Source organism: Sinocyclocheilus grahami, unplaced genomic scaffold, assembly GCF_001515645.1.
Source record: "Sinocyclocheilus grahami isolate Dianchi unplaced genomic scaffold, SAMN03320097.WGS_v1.1 scaffold1884.1, whole genome shotgun sequence".
Lineage (NCBI taxonomy): Eukaryota > Metazoa > Chordata > Actinopteri > Cypriniformes > Cyprinidae > Sinocyclocheilus > Sinocyclocheilus grahami.
The window spans coordinates 98,045-117,394 of NW_015507063.1; the positions used below are offsets into that span (position 1 = coordinate 98,045).

The 19,350-nt window shown below is 37.1% G+C and overlaps 2 protein-coding genes across 2 annotated transcripts in view; one reads left to right on the forward strand and one right to left on the reverse strand.

The window, feature by feature from the left end:
- The first annotated feature begins 1,333 nt into the window (after positions 1-1,333).
- Positions 1,334-11,087, forward strand: LOC107573175 (ADP-ribosylation factor-binding protein GGA3-like). The gene is made up of 16 exons (XM_016259621.1): positions 1,334-1,538; positions 1,598-1,670; positions 1,753-1,851; positions 3,193-3,316; positions 3,393-3,496; positions 3,615-3,695; positions 4,056-4,193; positions 6,823-6,904; positions 6,992-7,108; positions 7,224-7,475; positions 8,268-8,341; positions 8,454-8,605; positions 8,786-9,069; positions 9,715-9,884; positions 10,125-10,235; positions 10,537-11,087. Exons 1-16 carry the CDS (start codon positions 1,348-1,350, stop codon positions 10,645-10,647), a joined length of 2,163 nt encoding a protein of 720 aa, XP_016115107.1. The 5' UTR covers positions 1,334-1,347; the 3' UTR covers positions 10,648-11,087.
- Positions 11,088-13,896: 2,809 nt separating this feature from the next.
- Positions 13,897-19,350, reverse strand: part of LOC107573172 (nuclear pore complex protein Nup85-like) — a 6,863-nt gene continuing 1,409 nt past the window's right edge. Inside the window, exons 2-13 of the mRNA XM_016259618.1 lie at positions 19,213-19,335; positions 19,002-19,133; positions 17,888-17,994; positions 17,780-17,797; positions 17,243-17,308; positions 16,951-17,016; positions 15,864-16,015; positions 15,570-15,687; positions 15,380-15,480; positions 14,791-14,942; positions 14,513-14,602; positions 13,897-14,225 (exon numbers count right to left, since the gene is read on the reverse strand). Of these exons, the coding sequence (XP_016115104.1) occupies positions 14,127-14,225; positions 14,513-14,602; positions 14,791-14,942; positions 15,380-15,480; positions 15,570-15,687; positions 15,864-16,015; positions 16,951-17,016; positions 17,243-17,308; positions 17,780-17,797; positions 17,888-17,994; positions 19,002-19,133; positions 19,213-19,335 (1,224 nt within the window). The 3' untranslated portion in view covers positions 13,897-14,126. The remainder of the gene's footprint in view (positions 14,226-14,512; positions 14,603-14,790; positions 14,943-15,379; positions 15,481-15,569; positions 15,688-15,863; positions 16,016-16,950; positions 17,017-17,242; positions 17,309-17,779; positions 17,798-17,887; positions 17,995-19,001; positions 19,134-19,212; positions 19,336-19,350) is intronic.

Sequence of the window (19,350 nt, forward strand, 5' to 3'; positions counted from 1 at the left end):
TTTTTTTATGGATGTCAATGGAGGAGAGGCTTCAATACGCTGAATAAAAAGCTTATTTGAGGAAACAGCTTATCATTTAATGAATCAACAGGCTATCGGCTAATCTTCAACATGTTTTACACTAAACAATACTTTTTGATTGAACTCTTTTTAGAGTTTACACCGAAATAAAGTTTTATAAAAGGAGTCACTAGCTTTTTGCGGCAGGGGGGATTCACTTCTCATTCATTCCTATGGTATCCGTAAATGGCGATTGAGTGTCGCACAACTCTGACTGAAATTCAGTGATGTCAAGGCTGTAATGTGATTGGTTATTAAGGCACATGTGATCCAAGTTGACCATTATGCTTTCTTCAATAGTAAGTAATACAGACCATCTCATCTCCCTATAGTAAGACAATATGCGTTCTTAAGCGATCTTGCGTCCTTGTGTTCTCGCTCTACGTCATCATTAACCATTGAAGTTCAATTCCAATATGCAAGAACACAAGTACAGAGGACGCATGAAAGTGGATGCGTTCTTGATATCGAGGATGCATCGAATGCAGACTTGAGATAATCGAACCGTTAGAAATCCCAGAAGACGCTGTGGGCGGATGACGTACGAAGCCTGTAAGCTTTTAAACTTCTCACCGCAAGCATGTAAATATGCGACGGCTCGTGAAAGTAAACATTGTCATTTTGTTTTGCATAATTTTAATAAAGCGATAAAGACCTGGGGGGAAAAAGCCTGTAATACTTTTTATTGGTACATTTTTTAACATTGATAATTTTAACATTGACAAAATATAGCTAACATTAATTACACATGCCTAAGTCTAATCGTTTTTACAAATACATATGTTAAAATAAAAATAATATAAATATTATTCTAGGTAGCCTGGCAAGACCGGTCTCCTGGTGATGTGTCGTTCGCGAACGAGCCGATTCTTTGTAGCGAACGAGAAGAGCCCAATTTTAGCCCAATTTAGCAATGGACCCTTTTCACAAGACTGTGATGACGCGTTTAACAGTCATCTGCATCTTAAATCCTCGAAAGATTTTCATATTTGTATTTTTTAAATGTATGTACATTTATAACACTATCTTTGGAATTATATCACCTTTGCATCAAATTACAAAAAAACAGTTAAAGCTAATGCGAGGGTGTTTCTAATGCAGCGTCTGTGGGAGGGACAGTAAATTTGACATCGTTCTCTCTTCTGACTGTCGTTATCAGTCTCTCTCAATTTTTTTTCCTTTTATTGAAAGTCAGGAAAACACTATCGTGGAGTTTTTCTTTTGCTACTTGAGTTGTAAAAAACTTTTTCTTAATATTTTTCTTGAGATATTGGTGGTAATATTGATATGCATCCCTGTGATTGGCCCTCACACTGTTGTGCCAGTGTATCACAGACACAGAGCTCAACGGGGCCGATTGTTTGGTCCTTACGATGGTGTGTGTCCTCCACAGACAAAGCCACACACCCGACCAACAGGCAGGAGGACTGGGAATACATAATCGGGTTTTGTGACCAGATCAATAAGGAGTTGGAAGGGTAAGCATTGGTAAACCGACATGACTGAAAACGACACTCTTCTCTAACTGTTTTTGTAGTCCTCAGATAGCTGTGAGACTCCTGGTTCACAAAATCCATTCTCAAGAATGGGAAGCCCTTCAAGCTCTGACGGTGAGGGATGTTTTAACGCCAGTCCACCATTGCTGCTTTATGAGTTTTTCACAGATGATATGATGTTTATGTGTCTCTGCAGGTACTAGAGGCGTGTATGAAGAACTGTGGGCGAAGATTTCACAACGAAATAGCCAGATATCGTTTTTTAAATGAGCTGATTAAAGTGGTTTCACCCAAGGTTGGTGGTTTTTCTGCTAACCGACATGACTGAAAACAACACTCTTCTCTAACTGTTTTTGTAGTCCTCAGATAGCTGTGAGACTCCTGGTTCACAAAGTCCATTCTCAAGAATGGGAAGCCCTTCAAGCTCTGACGGTGAGGGATGTTTTAACGCCAGTCCACCATTGCTGCTTTATGAGTTTTTCACAGATGATATGATGTTTATGTGTCTCTGCAGGTACTAGAGGCGTGTATGAAGAACTGTGGGCGAAGATTTCACAACGAAATAGCCAGATATCGTTTTTTAAATGAGCTGATTAAAGTGGTTTCACCCAAGGTTGGTGGTTTTTCTGCTATGACAGATTTTTTGGGGGGTGACCCACAACTTCCTTTTTCAAGACAAGTGAAAGCTTTAAAAAAAAATCACATGTTGGGTATTACTGACATATTTTATGTTGTTGAATAAAACGTGAAAATATCTTGAGCTTGTGTTCACTAAATCAATCAATCAATCAATCTTTATTACAGATTCAAGCTCCAAAAAAAAAAAACAAGACAATAGGACAACATATACAACCCACAGCATCTACCACCACAATAAAAAGTTACAAAATACAACAATACCAATGTCTCCACAGCTTTGACTGATACCGTGTAGTACTAACCCTTATATTTGATAGACCCACAATAATCTCATTTTTTGAAGCATTTAGCCGGCAGATAAATCTATACATAAGATTTCGTAACAGTGCTTTAAAAGTGATTGCTCTTGCACTCACAAACATTTCACTTGCACTATGCCATCTAGGTCTCTTTAGTCAAATTCGCATTGCATCATTGCAGCTTCTGTAAACTAGATGTTCTATAGTTGAACCACAGATGAGCAGTATAAAGTGTTGTACAATATGCTTTAAAAAGTGACACCTTCACCTCATCTGAACAGAAACTAAACTTACGTAAAAATATATTCGGTATATGCGTTGCCTTTCAATATCCCCATCGTCTGTCAAGCGTTCAGTGATGAAATGTCCAAGGTATTTTACTTTAGCACACACAGTGAGACTCCTATTAGACAACTTGAAAACTGGAAATGTTATACTTTTATCCTCCTTAGTTCTGCAAATCATAACCACACTCTTATCAGGATTATATAAAATATCATGTTCAAGACCATAATCAGAACACATAGTTAAAAGCTGTTGAAGACCTTATTTCAGGCATTTATCCAAAAACCAATTGAATTCAAGATGATGAAACCAGAAGTGCAAAAATGCGATCTTGTTTCTGGTTTTAGGACTGCTTCATAGACATAAATGTCTAATATGAAACATATGTTAAAAACTGTGTGTGTGTGTTTCAGTATATGGGGGACAGTGTTTCTGAAAAAGTGAAGAATAAGATCATTGAGATGTTGTACAGCTGGACGGTGGCGTTTCCCAATGAGGCCAAGATAGCCGATGCGTACCAGACGCTCAAGAGACAAGGTGAGATTTTACGGACAAACTTTCTGGAGTCTGTCATGAGCGGTTGTCTGATCGATGTCGGTTGTGTTTTCTTCAGGACTCGTGATGTCGGACCCAGAACTGACGGTGGACAAAACCCTGATCCCGTCCCCTCCGGCACGGCCCAAAAACCCAGTGTTTGACAATGAGGACATGGGGAAGGTAAGACGTCTGCAATGTTTGAATTTAAATATGCTGATTTAGAGGTTTAATTCAATGTGAAACTACAATTTATGAAACTACAAAAATTATATTGTGTTGTTCTGTGATTTGATGGCAGTTGTTGGCTGAACTTCTGAGGAGCAAAAACCCGGAAGATCTTCAGGAGGCGAACAGACTCATCAAAAACATGGTGAAGGAGGTGAGAGGTTCTACAGACAGGATTGAGATATTGATCTGACGTTTAAAGATGGATGAAGAGCTCCTGTTTAAATGAACAAGAAACAGCATTTCCTTTTTTACTCCAATGAATCATTGATGGACATTGGGGATGAAGAAATCATTTTCAATGGTCTTTTTCAGTGCAGTTAAAGGATTGCATGACAATTGAAGCATTTAAAGGGATATAAGGGAATAAATAAAGAAAAATAGTCTCTGATTTCATGTTGACTCTAAGGTTGCATTTGTATAAACTATATTAATTCACATTGATTCACACCCTGATTCTGGATCAGGTGTGGCGTAAATCATGTGACGGACTGAATCTGTGTTGTGCATGCAGGACGAGGCCCGAGTGCAGAAAATGGCCAAACGCAACAATACGCTGGAGGAAGTGAACAACAACGTCAAGCTCCTGAGCGAAATGATGAGTCACTACGACAGGGACCGATCATCGGACGCCGACCGCGAGCTCATCAAGGTGAGATCAGACTCCGTGAACGCGACAAACAACATTTAGAAATGAGCGGACCAAGAAAATGTAAAGAAATGGCTTGTAACTAATACTAAACTAGAGTTCCTAAGCATCAGGTAGAGAAATCACTCTCCAAGTCTTGAAGTTTTGATGCCAGAAGATTTATTATCAGAGATAATGAAGCCGAGAGACTGCAGAGAATCTGACCAGTCTGTCTATGCATACTCTTTTATATAGGTTTCCATAAACAATACATATCATTCAGGCCACTATTGCTTATTAATGTTTGACCCCAGTCTATATCTCCTCATGACAGCGTAACACAAAGAGGTCTCGGTTCATCACATGTCAGCACAAGATCATCACATGTTTTCTCTTAATGGTAGCTCATCATATTTGAGCACACACAGTTGAATACATGACTATAATAGTAGAATAACTTATATGGTTATATTCACATTGATTGTGCTTCATTAATTCATATTTTGATTAATACAAATCTTCTACATTTGTTGCTGGAAACTAGTTAGATCGTGGATCTCCACCGGCTTAGCCCTCAAGTATTTCTGCTACAATTATGACAAAGCTGCTTTTTTCAACTTATTAAACAATAAGTGAAACAACTTAGTGATAGAAACTGGGAGTATTTATGTCTAATTAACTAGATTCATTTTGTGATTCTAGAAGCTTAAAGAACTGTATTTTCTTCAATACAAACAATAGTTAGTGTGGGAAAATGGAAAAACTATCATTTCAGGTTTTATCTCGACCATGTGTTTTTGTTTTTAGCATTTTTATTTAGATTGTTTTAGCATCGTAATAATTTATTATTTTAAATACTCATCCTGCAGACTCAACCCAGCAAGTGGCTTCCTAGTTGAGAACCGCTGGTTTAGTAGCTCTAACCAGTTGGTTAAAGCTGGTCTACTAGGTTGACCTCAGCCCTGCTGGATGGTTTCCCAGCTGATCAACCACCTAAACCAACTCTAACCATTTAGAAACCTTGAAACTTAGTTCATTTTAGTTCTTGCAGGGACTGTGCCTGTGGATTGTGCACTTCATGTCATTCTGAGGGATATTTCACTCAAAAATGAAAATTCTGTCATCATTTTCTCACCCTCAAGTTGTTCTAAGTATGTTGGTAGCCAAACATTTGACGGTAGACATTGACTTTTCGTACTATGGAAGTCAATGGATACCGTCAACTATTTGGTAACATTCTTCAAAATATCTTCTTTTGTGTTCAACAGAAGAAAGAAACTCATACAGGTTTGGAACAACTTGAGGGTCAGTAAATGACAGAATTGTCATTTTTGGGTATCTATCACTTTTTTGGGGGTAAACTATCCCTTTAACCCAGCAGCTGAAATCAAACCTGCAACTTTTGCTTACCAGTCCCAAATGTGCACAGATCATCAGTTATTTGTTATTGAGAATATCTTGTTTCACTTGTACATGTCAGATTACAGAAGTTCTGTACTGTATCATTACAGCTGTTTCCTGTCTGTACTATAGAGTGGGGGAACCATCACGTCAGAACCCGGAAGTGCAATTCGCCGGGGGTTCCTTCAAGATTTTCCTATGGGGTTTTTCAATTTATGAATAAAATAAAGCCTGTGGTAAACATAACTTGACGATACTTTAACTTTTTGTTCTACAATGTAAACTGCACACACTCAACAGCCCAAACTTTCTTAGTTACTTATTGAAAACATATGTTTTCAAAAATGAACATAACTGCTTCAACATTTGTGTTTTGGGTATGGATGCGTGTAATTTACGTTGTAGATCAAAACGTAAAAGTATCGTCACGTGTTTACCACAGGCTTTATTTTACTCATTAATTGAAAACCCCATTATAAAACCCCATAGGAAAATCTCGAAGGAACCCGCGGCGAATTACACTTCTGGGTTCTGATGTCATAGTTCCCCCACTCTATTAGAGCATGCAGGGACGATTCTAGGATTTTCATTTTAGGGGGCTCGGCCCCCAGTGAGGGTATAATAATAATAATAATAATAATAATAGCCTAATTAAAAAATATATATATATATAAATTAAAAAATGTTGGATTAATAGTCATATACTAAACTTATTGCAGTATTCCACTGTATTGCATGGATAGGTATAATATTTGAGTACTGAATAAGACAAATTCAAGTCTTCATGATCTCACACACACAACCTGTTTACTGTAGGCTACAAACACAACATTTTATTGTTTGCATTTCTAGTATTCCTTATCTCAAGTAGGCTTATGCAAACCTCTTTGCCACATGCATTGGAATATGTGTTATATTGAAAGTTAAATTTTCAAATGAAAATAGCAACATGATCGTTTCATAAAGTATATGTGCTTAATTTTCGTTGGAGGAAACAGCTGTGGTGTGATGAGGGGTGAACGCAGTGAAAACTTATCGGCTACATCGATTATTGCTCTCCCATGATATTTTGTAAACTGGATTTATGACAAAGAACTGCACAGATGCATATATTATAACAGTATATCGATAAACACACACCTTGACTATAGCCCCCCTAAAAATGGCCTAGCGACGCCCATTAGAGCGTGTATAATTAAGTTAATGTAACCATAACAACATCGCTCACATGTGACCTGACGTCTGTGTCTAGGAGCTGTATGAGCGCTGTGATAAACTACGACGCACCGCGTTCAAACTGGCCACTGAAGCGGAGGACAATGACTCCAGTCTGGGTAAATGGCATGATGCTCCGCTTTACTCTCAGAGGACGATGGAGGATTGTTTATTTGAAATGTTTATTATGTATCTGCTTCCTGTAGGTGACATTCTCAAGGCAAACGATGATTTGTCCAGAGTAATCGGCTCTTATAAACGAATCGTAGAAGGACAGGCGGACGACGGGGACGGTGATGATCTCAGACCAGCTGCTAGTGAAGGTGTCGTGCTACTGTTTGACTGCTTTGAGAAATAATTGATCTCATAGATATTCCCTCATTGATGATATTTTGATAATCACATTTTCTTCTAACATGATGTTTGTTGTTCTCTCAGGATGTGAGACCACGGGCACTCTGATTGATCTGGCTGGACTGGATGAACCTTCCTCTCCCCCGACCGTCCCTCCTCCTTCTCTTCCTCCTCAGGTCCTGTCAGCCAATCCCACGGCCTCGTCCATCCCCGTGCTGCTGCCTCCTCCTCGCCGATTGGCCGGCGGTCACGGCAGTCAGACGAGCAGCCCCAGTCACAAACCGCCTGAGCAGCAGACCTCCCTCTCCCTACTGGACGATGAACTCTTGTCTCTCGGTAATACATCTCTTTTAAATTGTTGTGACGCTGTCTGCTGATCTATACTGCAGAAGTAGGCCATGAGAGGTCATGTGATAGAGGGAGTTTACCATGTTTTTACACGGTACCCCACATAGCGGTGGAAAAATCACTGTAAAACAAAACCTCTTGTGTTTTAGAAAATGGCATCAACAGTAATATGATTAAAAATAAACACTTGTTAAATACGTAAATAATATGAATAAAATAATTATAATAATGTTTTTGAAAATGAATGTAATTTTTGATAACAATATTATAATAAAATATTGTTATTAAGCATATAAAAACCATGTTTAGTAAATAAAGTTGTAATTGAGAAAATAATCATTTTGATTAATATAATTATTATTAATAGAAATTATTTTATAATAGTTTAAAATGTTTTATTATTATAATTATTGTTATTAATTAATATTATTAATAATAATATTACAATACAAATATTGTTAATAAAACATATGTGAAAACAATGCTCAGTAAATAAAAAGTTGTGATATAATAATAATAATAACTATTAATTTTATCATTAATTATATGTTTAAATGATAATATTTTTTGTTGTTATTCAAACCATTGTTAATAATAATAAAATAACAAATTACAATTATTTTTATTATTGTTATTAAAGTTTTGAAAACAAGGTTCATTAAAATAATAATAATAATATTCTTTCAAAATTCTTCCACCAATTCTTGCATAGTTTTCATGACTTTACTATTCATATTATTAGTTTATAAGCAATATAACATGCTTAAATGTTATTCTCAGGACTGAATGATCCTCCCACTGTGCCAAACAGACCAACGTTGGATGAATTGTCTGGTCAGTGGACGTCTCTACAGGTAGGACACACAAAACCTTTTGGACTTACAGACGTTCAAGGCATGTGTGGAATGTTAAGAATCCTTAGAGAGATGATTGAGTCTGTCATTTTGGTTGGTCTCTTGCTGTCAGGCTCCTGATCCGGGCCTGGACCTGTTTGGGAGCATCTCGGCACCAAGCGTCGTCTTTCCGACAACACACACACCTGCACAAGCCTCACACACACCGGCTGTCAGTCAGGGGCTGCAGGATCTCTCCATGCTGGACTTTGGAGGTGGAAAGAGGTACAGTTCTGCTCTGAAACAGCCCCTCAAACCAGCTTAAAGTGGTTTGCACATGTAGAGCGTTTCATATCAGTCACTTATGAGGCTTCATGATGTTATGAAGCTCCTTTAGAAGGGAGATGCTGATGTAGACAGCTTATTTGAGTATATAAATGAATATCTTATTCTGTCTCTCCACAGTGTTTCTGGTCTGAGTGGCATTGCTGGAGGTACTTTTGGCCTTTCTGGAGGTATGATGGGCTCCGCAGCCGCCCCTCTTCAGTCCACTAACCCGTTTGTGAGTGCGGCGGTGCCCGGCTCGCCCGCTGTGGCCCGGGCTCAGGCGGTGACGGGTGCCTCGGCTCCAGGCAGCCCTTTCTTTCAGCCCTTCTCATCTCCGTCTCACTCGCTTCAGAGCAGCCCGGCGCGGAGCTCAGAGCCCAGCCTGTCCAACCTGAACGTCCCGCTCGAGTCCATCAGACCCAGTGAGTGACCGCAGCTTGAATCTGACGAGTGGCCCAATTCAACTGATGTGAAATGATTCCGTTTTTAATTTTCAAATGATTAATTAATTACACTAACAGGAAGTGAAGCATTAAACTATATAAAAAAAAAAAAACAGGAGGTAAATAAATAAAAAAATATATAATAAATAATAAAGATGTGCTTGAAAATAATGTCAAAATGAGAACAACTAATTAAACTCTTAATTATTATAAGTTCTATATTATGGGCTTTTTAAGAAAAAAATTCTAATAATTATATATATATATATATATATTTTTTTTTTTAAATGTATAATTTATTTGGTGTAAAATGTCCCATAAAGGTTTTGTGCTTCACAATTCATACAAAATTTAAATCAGAATTTTACTATATTGTAATCTATATTATAAGCTTGATGTTTTTTATTAAAAATATATTATTATTATTATTATAAATGTTTTATTATTATAGTATTATTTTATTATTAATATAGTAAACTTATAAGTATCTTTTTTTCTTTTGGTTTTGTGGATGAAATGTTACGGTTATTTTAGATATCCAGATATCCAAGTCATCCTGCAACTTACCTAGTTATCTGTATTACTTGCTGAGCTGTAGCTGAGTGTTTCTGCTGGTGTCCTCAGGTAAAGTCTTACCTGTGACGGTGTACGATAAGGACGGAGTCCGTGTTCTCATGCACTTTGCGATGGACTGTCCGCCGGGTCGACCGGACGTCCTGGTCATGGTGGTGTCGTTGCTCAACACGGCGCCGTTACCCGTGCGAAGCATAGTGCTGCAAGCAGCCGTGCCCAAGGTACGACCTCCTCCGCTGCCAACACAGATTTACACAGCGATTTTACATGAATCGTTCATTTGAATCGGTTCCTTTTAATGATTCAGTTGACCCAATTCACAACATTCCTTTCACTATAAAATTTCAAGAGATTTCTTGAAACACGTTTGATGACTCTCTGAAGTTCTGAAAGTTAAACATGACCTCTGACCTCTACTTTAACTTGACCGTTTACCCTGTATTGTGTTGTGTTTGTGTCAGTCTATGCGAGTGAAGCTTCAGCCTCCATCAGGTACAGAGATCGCGCCCTTTAACCCCATCCTGCCCCCCGCATCCATCACTCAGGTCATGCTGCTCGCCAACCCACTCAAGGTGAGGGGTCAAGCACATTCCATGCTTTTTTAGTTACAAAAAAAATAACATAAAGTCAAATAATATCTATTTTTAAAAATATAATAACAATTTTTTTTTGAAAATCTTTTAAAAACTATTTATTTTTATTATTAAAAAAACGTATCAATTCATTATTTTTATTAAAAAAGGAGGGGGATAAATAATAAAACAATCCAACCAATCAAAATGTGACAGCACTTTGATTCTCCTCTAGGGAATCTTTTCATAAAGGTTTACTGGTGTGTGTGTGTGTGTGTGTGTGTGTGTGTGTGTGTTTCAGGAGCGTGTGCGTTTGCGCTATAAGCTGACGTATCTTCTGGGAGAGCATCAGTATTCGGAGGTGGGAGAGCTGGATCAGTTTCCTCCAGCGGACAGATGGGGGTCCCTCTAGATCTCGCCGTTTACCTGCTTGAACTCTTAAATGTTCATTCCCAAGTATCATCATTCATTTGTGCTGTTCATTAGTTTTCCGGTAGGCTTGTGAAGCAGCATTTGATGCTTGATGTCTGCTGGATATTAATACAATAACACAGCATCAGTGACACACATGATGGTCCGAAGCGGACGCGCACGTTTCAGAGATTGATCTTTTGCGTGCTGCTCTTAAAGCAGTTTACCATGGTAATCATAGTTTCTGTCAAAATACCATAGTTAAACAATAATTAACTGGCCGTTTCAACAAACAGTACGAAGTTTTGGTTAGAAAATTACATTAAAAAAAATTCCTTTAATTTGTGAAATAAGCTAGTTATCTACTACAAACTTGAATTATTTATGAATTAATTTAGACTAAATTTACAACCTTTTACCAGTGATATTTTAGAGTCATAGAGATAATGTAATATTTTTTATTTTTGTATTTTGTTTTTATTGTAATTTTAAAGTTTTAGTAACTCGTTTGTGTTTTGTCATTTGTATTACTTAATGTTTTTTTTTTCAAATATGTTTATAGTTTTTATTATTTATATTTCCCTTTCTTTAGTTACTTTAGTACATTAAGTTAAACGAAAATGAGAAATGTGAAACGTAGCTACAGTGGGGCAAAAAAGTATTTAGTCAGCCACCAATTGTGCAAGTTCTCCCACTTAAAAAGATGAGAGAGGCCTGTAATTTTCATCATAGGTATACCTCAACTATGAGAGACAAAATGAGAAAAAAAATCCAGAAAATCACATTGTAGGATTTTTAAAGAATTCTCATCTTTTTAAGTGGGAGAACTTGCACAATTGGTGGCTGACTAAATACTTTTTTTCCCCACTGTAAATAAAATATTTTTAATTTTATTTCAAGTAACAAAATATAAACAAAAAATGTTTATGGTTTAAGTTTGTCAACTTTAGCAACCCTATTTGTTATACATACATACATAGAGAATTTTATGTAATTTGTATGTCTATCTCATGTTTATTTAAAAAAAAAAGTCTACAAATCAGGGTTGTAAACTATTGAACATATCTGAAGTTTTGGTAACAGGTTTGCAAAAATATATTTAGTTGAGCGGCTCTTTTCATTGACTACTTGTTGAGAAATCAAACAAAATGGATCTTTTTCAAGCACTATAACTGTGGTATTTTGAAGTAAAATATGGTAAATGGTGGTAAGCTCAGAAGCCGAGCTGATACTGATGGTGTCACATGACCTCGCCGCTGTCCGTGGAGTGTATTTAACCGTGATTTCACTCTGTTCAGACAGTGCTAGATGTTCCTGCGCTCTTCAGAACAAACAAGCATTGGAACTTTGCTGTTTCTAGAACTAGAAGATTCATTTCCCGCAAACCTCAGCTCTCGAAGTCACGAAGCATCAGAACGAATGTATCTGCAGTCAAAACGAGTTTACATGGAGGACGCTTTGAGTTTACACGCGTAACGTCAGAGTAGCATTATGTTGTCAATTTTGAGTTTTTATCTGCCTGTGTTATAGTTCAACACTGTTTCTGTTTTTATTTATTGCTGCTACAGGAACGTTTGGACTCAAGTTACAGCATTACAGTCTGTCTCAGATAGTCGACAGCCTTTATTGACAATTTTATATTTGTTTATTTAATTGTGGCATATTTACATAGTGTTTGTTTGCCTGCAGGTTATGCGATGAAGATCTTGATGGAGGATGAACTGAAATTATTAGCACAGTTTATCATAAGTCAGACTGGAGATGTGTTTTGGTAATGTGGAGGCATCAGCGGGCAATCCTCTGAGCGTTTCACATGATTTGATGCTTTTAAGCACTGTTGCAGGGCAAGTGAGCATTTTATTTCATCAGATAAAGGCCTCATGTGATTTTAGTCCCAAACAAACCTTAATGTGTCCGACTAGAAGAAGAGGACAACTGTTCCTCTGATGTGTGCAAACCGTACAATCCATTACGATCATGTGTTTAGCCTCTGATAACACACAAAAATGACTTGTATTTCTCCCACAGAAACAAAACAAATCATATTTTGCATAAAGATCCCCCCCGAATGAAAATATCAATTATTCATTTGTTTTGATTTTAGGGTAAAACTTGAAAGCATTTTTTTGGTCCTAAAACAGTTTTAGTATCGCAAAATATGTCATCTTTTTGATTTTGGGGTGAATTCATGGTGGATTTTGATTTTGGTGAGATTCATCTTGTGTGCTTGAACACATTGGACTGTATTTCTGGACATCGTGGAGCACTGTCTGACGTGTTTCAGAGCTTCATTGTGCATCTGCATCAAAGTGTTTTGAGTATTTCTGAGGAACCTCGTCTAAGAGTCAAAGCTATCATCTGGTCTGACGTTGATGACGATGATGGTTTAGAACAGGGGTGTCCAAACTCGGTCCTGGAGGGCCGGTGTCCTGCAGAGTTTAGCTCCAACCCCAATTAAACACACCTGAAGCAGCTAATCAAGCTCTTACTAGGCATACTAGAAACTTCCAGGCAGGCGTGTTGAGGCAAGTTGGAGCTAAACTCTGCAGGACATCGGCCCTCCAGGACCGAGTTTGGGCAGCCCTGGTTTAGAAGGACTCATGAAAATGTGGGACAAATGTAGACCTTCGTAAAAGTTATTATGGATGACGATGATGAAGATATAACGAATCCATCATGTGTACTGCGCCATTAAAGACTTTATCAAATGGATTTCCCAGCATAATTTTCTTCTTTACAGGTTTCCTCTTGGGGTGGAAATTAGTAATCCCTCTGCAAATTTCACAATGCAGTCATTTCCTGATAGTTCAAATCAAGTCATGACTTACATTTACTCCAAATATAAATAGCCAAAATGGGATGCAAACACCAATTCAAGTTGATCTACATTTGTAAATTAGACAGCCTAACTAAATGACTCTGAACTGCAGCTGCTGTGAGATGACATTATAAATGATTCAAAATAATAAATGAAGATGTTTGAGGGTGTCTAACCTTCTTTTCCCGCTGTGAAAACCGGATTTATGAGATTTCCCTCTTCTGAATCCCTGATGTTTTGCTCATCCGCTTTTTGTGAAGTGATAGTAGCTGTATGTTACAACTGTACAATAAAGGCTTGTTCACGCTGAGAACGATAACTATTAGCGTCAAATGCTACTTAAATCAACCGCATGCTGAGGTTTCTTGCACTAAAAACAATTACAGTAGTTGGTTTATGGTATTTTTTCCATCTCTGTATAATTTAGTTAATAGGCCATTTAAGTTGCTGTACCTCAAATTCTAATTCAAAAGAGCACGAACAATCAAGTTTTCCCTCATCAGACCTTTTATATAAGGGCAAAAGAAATAAGGAAGACAAATTCGTTTTTTTTGCAAATACTGGAAAAAGTTTTATAAAAGAAGTCATGTTTATGAATTATGTACAGGACACAAATAGAGTGAAAAACAGCTGTAAGTGATTGATTGGATGATCAGATGAATTTATGTTTCTATTGTTCCCTCTTTGACGATGGCCATGGCGAGGTTACGGGCCAGAGCCAGTCGCAGGAGCTCCGTCTTCGTGGACTCGATATCGTCATCCTGAAACACAGAAGAAAAAAACTTCCTAATTCACAACTAAACATTATAATGAGCATCTCTGGGATGTTCTAGATCAGTGTTTCTCAACCCTAGTCCTGGGCGCCCCCCCAGCACTGCACATTTTGCGTGTCTCCCTAATCAAACACACCCGATTCAACTCGTTAGCTCATTAAAAGAAACTCCAGGACCTGAAATAGGTGTGTCAGATAAGGGAGACACACAAAATGTCCAGTGTTGGGGGGCGCCCAGGACCAGGGTTGAGAAACACGGTTCTAGATGATTCGTACCTGGTCTGTTTGGCTTGAGTCTTTGGTTCCCGAGTTCAGCTCCTCCAGACAGGACATGAGCTCATACGTCTGATCCACTGAGAAGATCACCTTTACATGCAAACAAACAAAACTCCACAGATGAATGCTAAACACCACTAATGGTCAACCTTTATGGTTTAAGCTGCTACAGTACAGCTTAAATGGTTGAAGGTCTGTAGACAAATATTCATTGTTTCTACAAATTTCTTGACTAAAGTAAAATGTGACTGTAAAGCATGAGTTGTCTGTGTCTTGACCTCTTTCTGCTCCAGCAGCGGCAGCGCGTCGGTCAGCAGCGTCATCCACAGACTGCGCGGGGCGATCTTTGCCGTCATGAGGGACAGCAGGAGTTTGGCTGCCTCTGAGAAACGATTCTCACCGTAGAGCCTGTGGAACTCACGGTACTTTCCTACAAACACACACAGAGTCATGCATCTCATGGATAAAAGACCTTCTTAAAGGAAACATGATCTGGCATTAGAAACCACGTTTAAATCTGTAGCATGACATCTTTTAAAGCGAAACAGTATGTTAGAAAAGAAAAACATGCTTTTATCAATTGGGAATTGACTGGATGGTGTAAAGCTGAATGTGCATTTGCTAAAAACAATGACTAGCTTTAGCTTTTGTTCAGTATCAATACTCGAGCAAGTTATTACATGAAAGACAAACATGTTTTTTCTTTTAAATGAATGTGGCTGAAGAATCGATCACAGGAAAGCTGAACGAAAGCAGTGTAAAGCAGATCTGAGAATGAACGGCGGACTGAAATATGACACGCACTGAATTATAGCGGCTCTTCTGCTCCGATAAATCACATAAATGGCATCGTCTCTCATATTGTACCTAAAAACGTCAGTCTGTCACTGAGCAGCATGGCAGGACCCAGATTATCCAACAGATCCAGATCTGTGAAAGAGCCTTTGTTACAGTAATCCTGAAGAAACCTGCAGGGGAAAAAGCATGGGTTGGATAAAAAAAGCAATATAACAGCTTATGGATACTGGTGTAGACAGACAGAAAGATCGTGTGTAACCTCTCCGAGATGAGTGTAGCGAACGCAGCGTCTTTGGCTCTGATGCTCCAGGACAGAGCAGATCCCAGTCTGTTGTTCCTCAGAGCTCTTTTAGCCATAATCTTACATATACTGCGCACTGAAACACACATATCATCATGTATCAATGACTTTGTTTCACAGAATAAGATCCTGTCCTCACTGAAGATTACTGTGGAAAAGAGCTGCTCATTTAGGCAAGAAGAGGACGAGCTTGTAAAGTGATCAATCACGGTTTATTAAATCTGAAACTCGGAGATAGTTGAGGTCACTCACCCTGTTCACTCATCTGTCTGTCTTCACAGATTCGCAGGACTTTAATAGCTTTGCGTTCAGTGTCGAGTGGGACTCTCTCGATCTGCAGCTCCAGATACACGCGACCGAACTCAGGACAGTGATCGAAATAATCCACCGCCAGCTGCCACAGACTAACACACACGTATGATAAATACATTATTCTGAGTAGTTCATAACTGAACCAGATTATTGGGTGAATCAAGATTCGCTCAGAGTCAAGAATATGCAAGAGTCATATTAAAAAAATAATTACAGTAAATGTAAATTGAAATAATTGTATTTCTAAATTATATATTAATAAATTACAAATATAATAAATTATATATTGATAAATTACAAATTAACAAAATGTAATATATTTATTTAATAAATGAAATATAAATTAACAAATGTATATTAATATAAATTAATTCATATATGTTTATTATATATTAAATGTATCTAAAATTATGAAATGTATCTAAAAAATAAGAAAAAATATAATTGCATAATATAAAAATGTTACTGAATATATTATTAATAGTGCTGTCAAACGATTAATCGCATCCAAAATAAAAGTTTTTGTTTACATAATGTGTGTGCACTGTGTATATTTATTATTATACACACATGCATATATTTAAGAAAAATGTGTTATTTGTATATTAAATATATTTATATATAATATAAATTATATAAATATAAACATGTAAATATTTTCAAAATATATACTGTATGAGTATGTATTTATATATACATAATAAATATACACAGAACACACACATATATTATGTAAACCAAAACTTTTATTTTGGATGCGATTAATCGTATATAATATTTTAAATATCATTTTTATAATACTGCGTTTATAAATATTTATATTTTGCATAAAGAAAATAAAGTAATGCTTTACAAAGATGGGGAAATTTGCGGTCATGAAAATTACTATATAACTTCATACAAATAATTTTGTGTAAAATATTTTTTAAAAAATTTATTTTAGGGTAAAGTGTGGTCTAGACTAGTTTTAATGAGATTGAACTCTTTAGTCCTCAGTCGGCAGAGATAAATAATGGCTTTTAATCACCTGTGATGTGTGAAGAGACCTGAGGCGTACTCCAAAACCAGAAACTCACGCAGATTAGACCCAAAACTACAAACACACAAAACCAGAACAGCAATGTGTGCATCACATCAACCAAAACCTTCTCAAAGAGCCACATGAATCTGCAGGCTTTCATTTACATATATGAATGGAAAATGGCCTTAAAAACACTAAAATATGACTTTTTATGGGCAAGAAATCTTGACATGAGATTATAAGTGTGCAATCATTAGTATGTCAGATCTGAGCGCTTGATCTGATGTGAGATACGCACTGGAGGTTGTGCGACTGCAGGAGTTTGCAGTGATCCAGCAGGTCCGTCAGATGAGCCACGAACCACCAGTTATTGAGCAAAAAAATTTATTTTAGGGTAAAGTGTGGTCTAGACTAGTTTTAATGAGATTGAACTCTTTAGTCCTCAGTCGGCAGAGATAAATAATGGCTTTTAATCACCTGTGATGTGTGAAGAGACCCGAGGCGTACTCCAAAACCAGAAACTCACGCAGATTAGACCCAAAACTACAAACACACAAAACCAGAACAGCAATGTGTGCATCACATCAACCAAAACCTTCTCAAAGAGCCACATGAATCTGCAGGCTTTCATTTACATATATGAATGGAAAATGGCCTTAAAAACACTAAAATATGACTTTTTATGGGCAAGAAATCTTGACATGAGATTATAAGTGTGCAATCATTAGTATGTCAGATCTGAGCGCTTGATCTGATGTGAGATACGCACTGGAGGTTGTGCGACTGCAGGAGTTTGCAGTGATCCAGCAGGTCCGTCAGATGAGCCACGAACCACCAGTTATTGAGCGCGATGCTGCAGAGACATCAAACATCGGTGTTAGTTTGGAGGATTCACAGACTCTTCTGATGAACGTGCGTCTGCACTGAGAGAGTGTTAACACACCTGCAGTCTTTGATCACCTGATGCAGGTCAAACTCAAAGGCCGACAGCAGGATGATGTCCAGAGGCTCCGGAGACGCCCGCAGGCCCAGAAACATGCTCATGCTCGACTGCAACACCAACACAAGGTCAGTATGATATATGGAGTTCATAGAGTTCACAGTGAAATCTATCGGATATCATTGCATGACTAATTCTCAGCTGTTTGTATGATATCAGGCAGCTTTACTTGTGCTGCATGCAGGGTTATTATAGTTAGCTCACACTAAACCTATAAAACAATGTTACTTACCTTTTTTTTTTTTTTTTCCGGCCAGCTTTCAAAGCCACATGTCTAATTTTCATTTAACTTAACTATTTATATATATATATATAAAACTAATTCAAAATATTGAAAAAATAAATATAAAATTAAATTAAATATTAAAAAACATTTTCTTTTCAACTTATTTTATTACAGCTGGTTGTCAAGGCTCCGTTTCTAATTTTCATTTAATTTAACTTGATGTACTAAAATAACAAACTAAAATTGAAATTTTTATTTATTTAGTCATTTAGCAGACATTGAAATAAAAAATATATAATAAAAAAATGACAAAAAAAACAACAAACTTTAATAAATAAAAATGAAAACAAATTCAAAATATTAAAATTGAACTGAAATAAAATATTCAAAACTTTTCAATGTTTTTATTATTATTTTATTTCAGCTAATTGCCAGGGCAAGACTTCTAATTTTCATTGAGTTTAACTCGATGTACTAAAGTAATTAAAACTGGATTAAAAATTAATAAAAACCAGACACCTTTAAAAATGCCTAAAAACACAACCAAATGAAAAAAAAAAAAATATATATATATATATATATTTTTTTAAATCACAATATAAAAATAAATATATTTATCGAAATTAAAATAAAATAGTAACTAATATTTATTTTTAACTAATTTTAAATTCAGCTAATTGCCAAGTTTAACTAGATGTTCTAAAATAACTAAAACTGAAATTGAAATACAAATTAATAAAAACTAGATAGACAATTTTTTTTTTCAAAAATCAATAAATAAAAACTACAACAGTATCTCAATGACAGTAGATTAGGACTGGCTGAATGTACTTGTGCGTAGTAGTGCAGATCGGGCGGTTTGATGGTCGGGTGAGTGAAGAGCAGCCGCGTGACCAGGAAGTGATACCAGGTGCTCAGCAGCTCTTTCTGCTCCAGTATCATGTCTTCATCACCGACCAGGATCTGACGGAGACAGACAGAGTCAGGATCACGTGCTCTCAGCAGCTTCAGTCACAGCTCAGCAGAGGTCAGGACTCCGCACCTTGCAGATGGTCTCCAGGTGACGGTTGCTAGCGAAGGTGTTGTCTTGGAGACAGCGGTCACACTCCTCGTGCCAGTGTCTCCATTTGACATCAAACTCAGTCAGCGTTTGAGTTCCTGTGGGCTGCACGCAGAATTC

Coding starts and splice junctions, on each gene's coding strand:
- LOC107573175 (XM_016259621.1), top strand. CDS start 1,348: ATGCATCCCTGTGATTGGCCCTCACACTGTTGTGCCAGTGTATCACAG. Junction 1,852..3,192: donor TTAAAGTGGTTTCACCCAAG/GTTGGTGGTTTT, acceptor TGTGTGTTTCAG/TATATGGGGGACAGTGTTTC. Junction 4,194..6,822: donor CCGACCGCGAGCTCATCAAG/GTGAGATCAGAC, acceptor GTCTGTGTCTAG/GAGCTGTATGAGCGCTGTGA.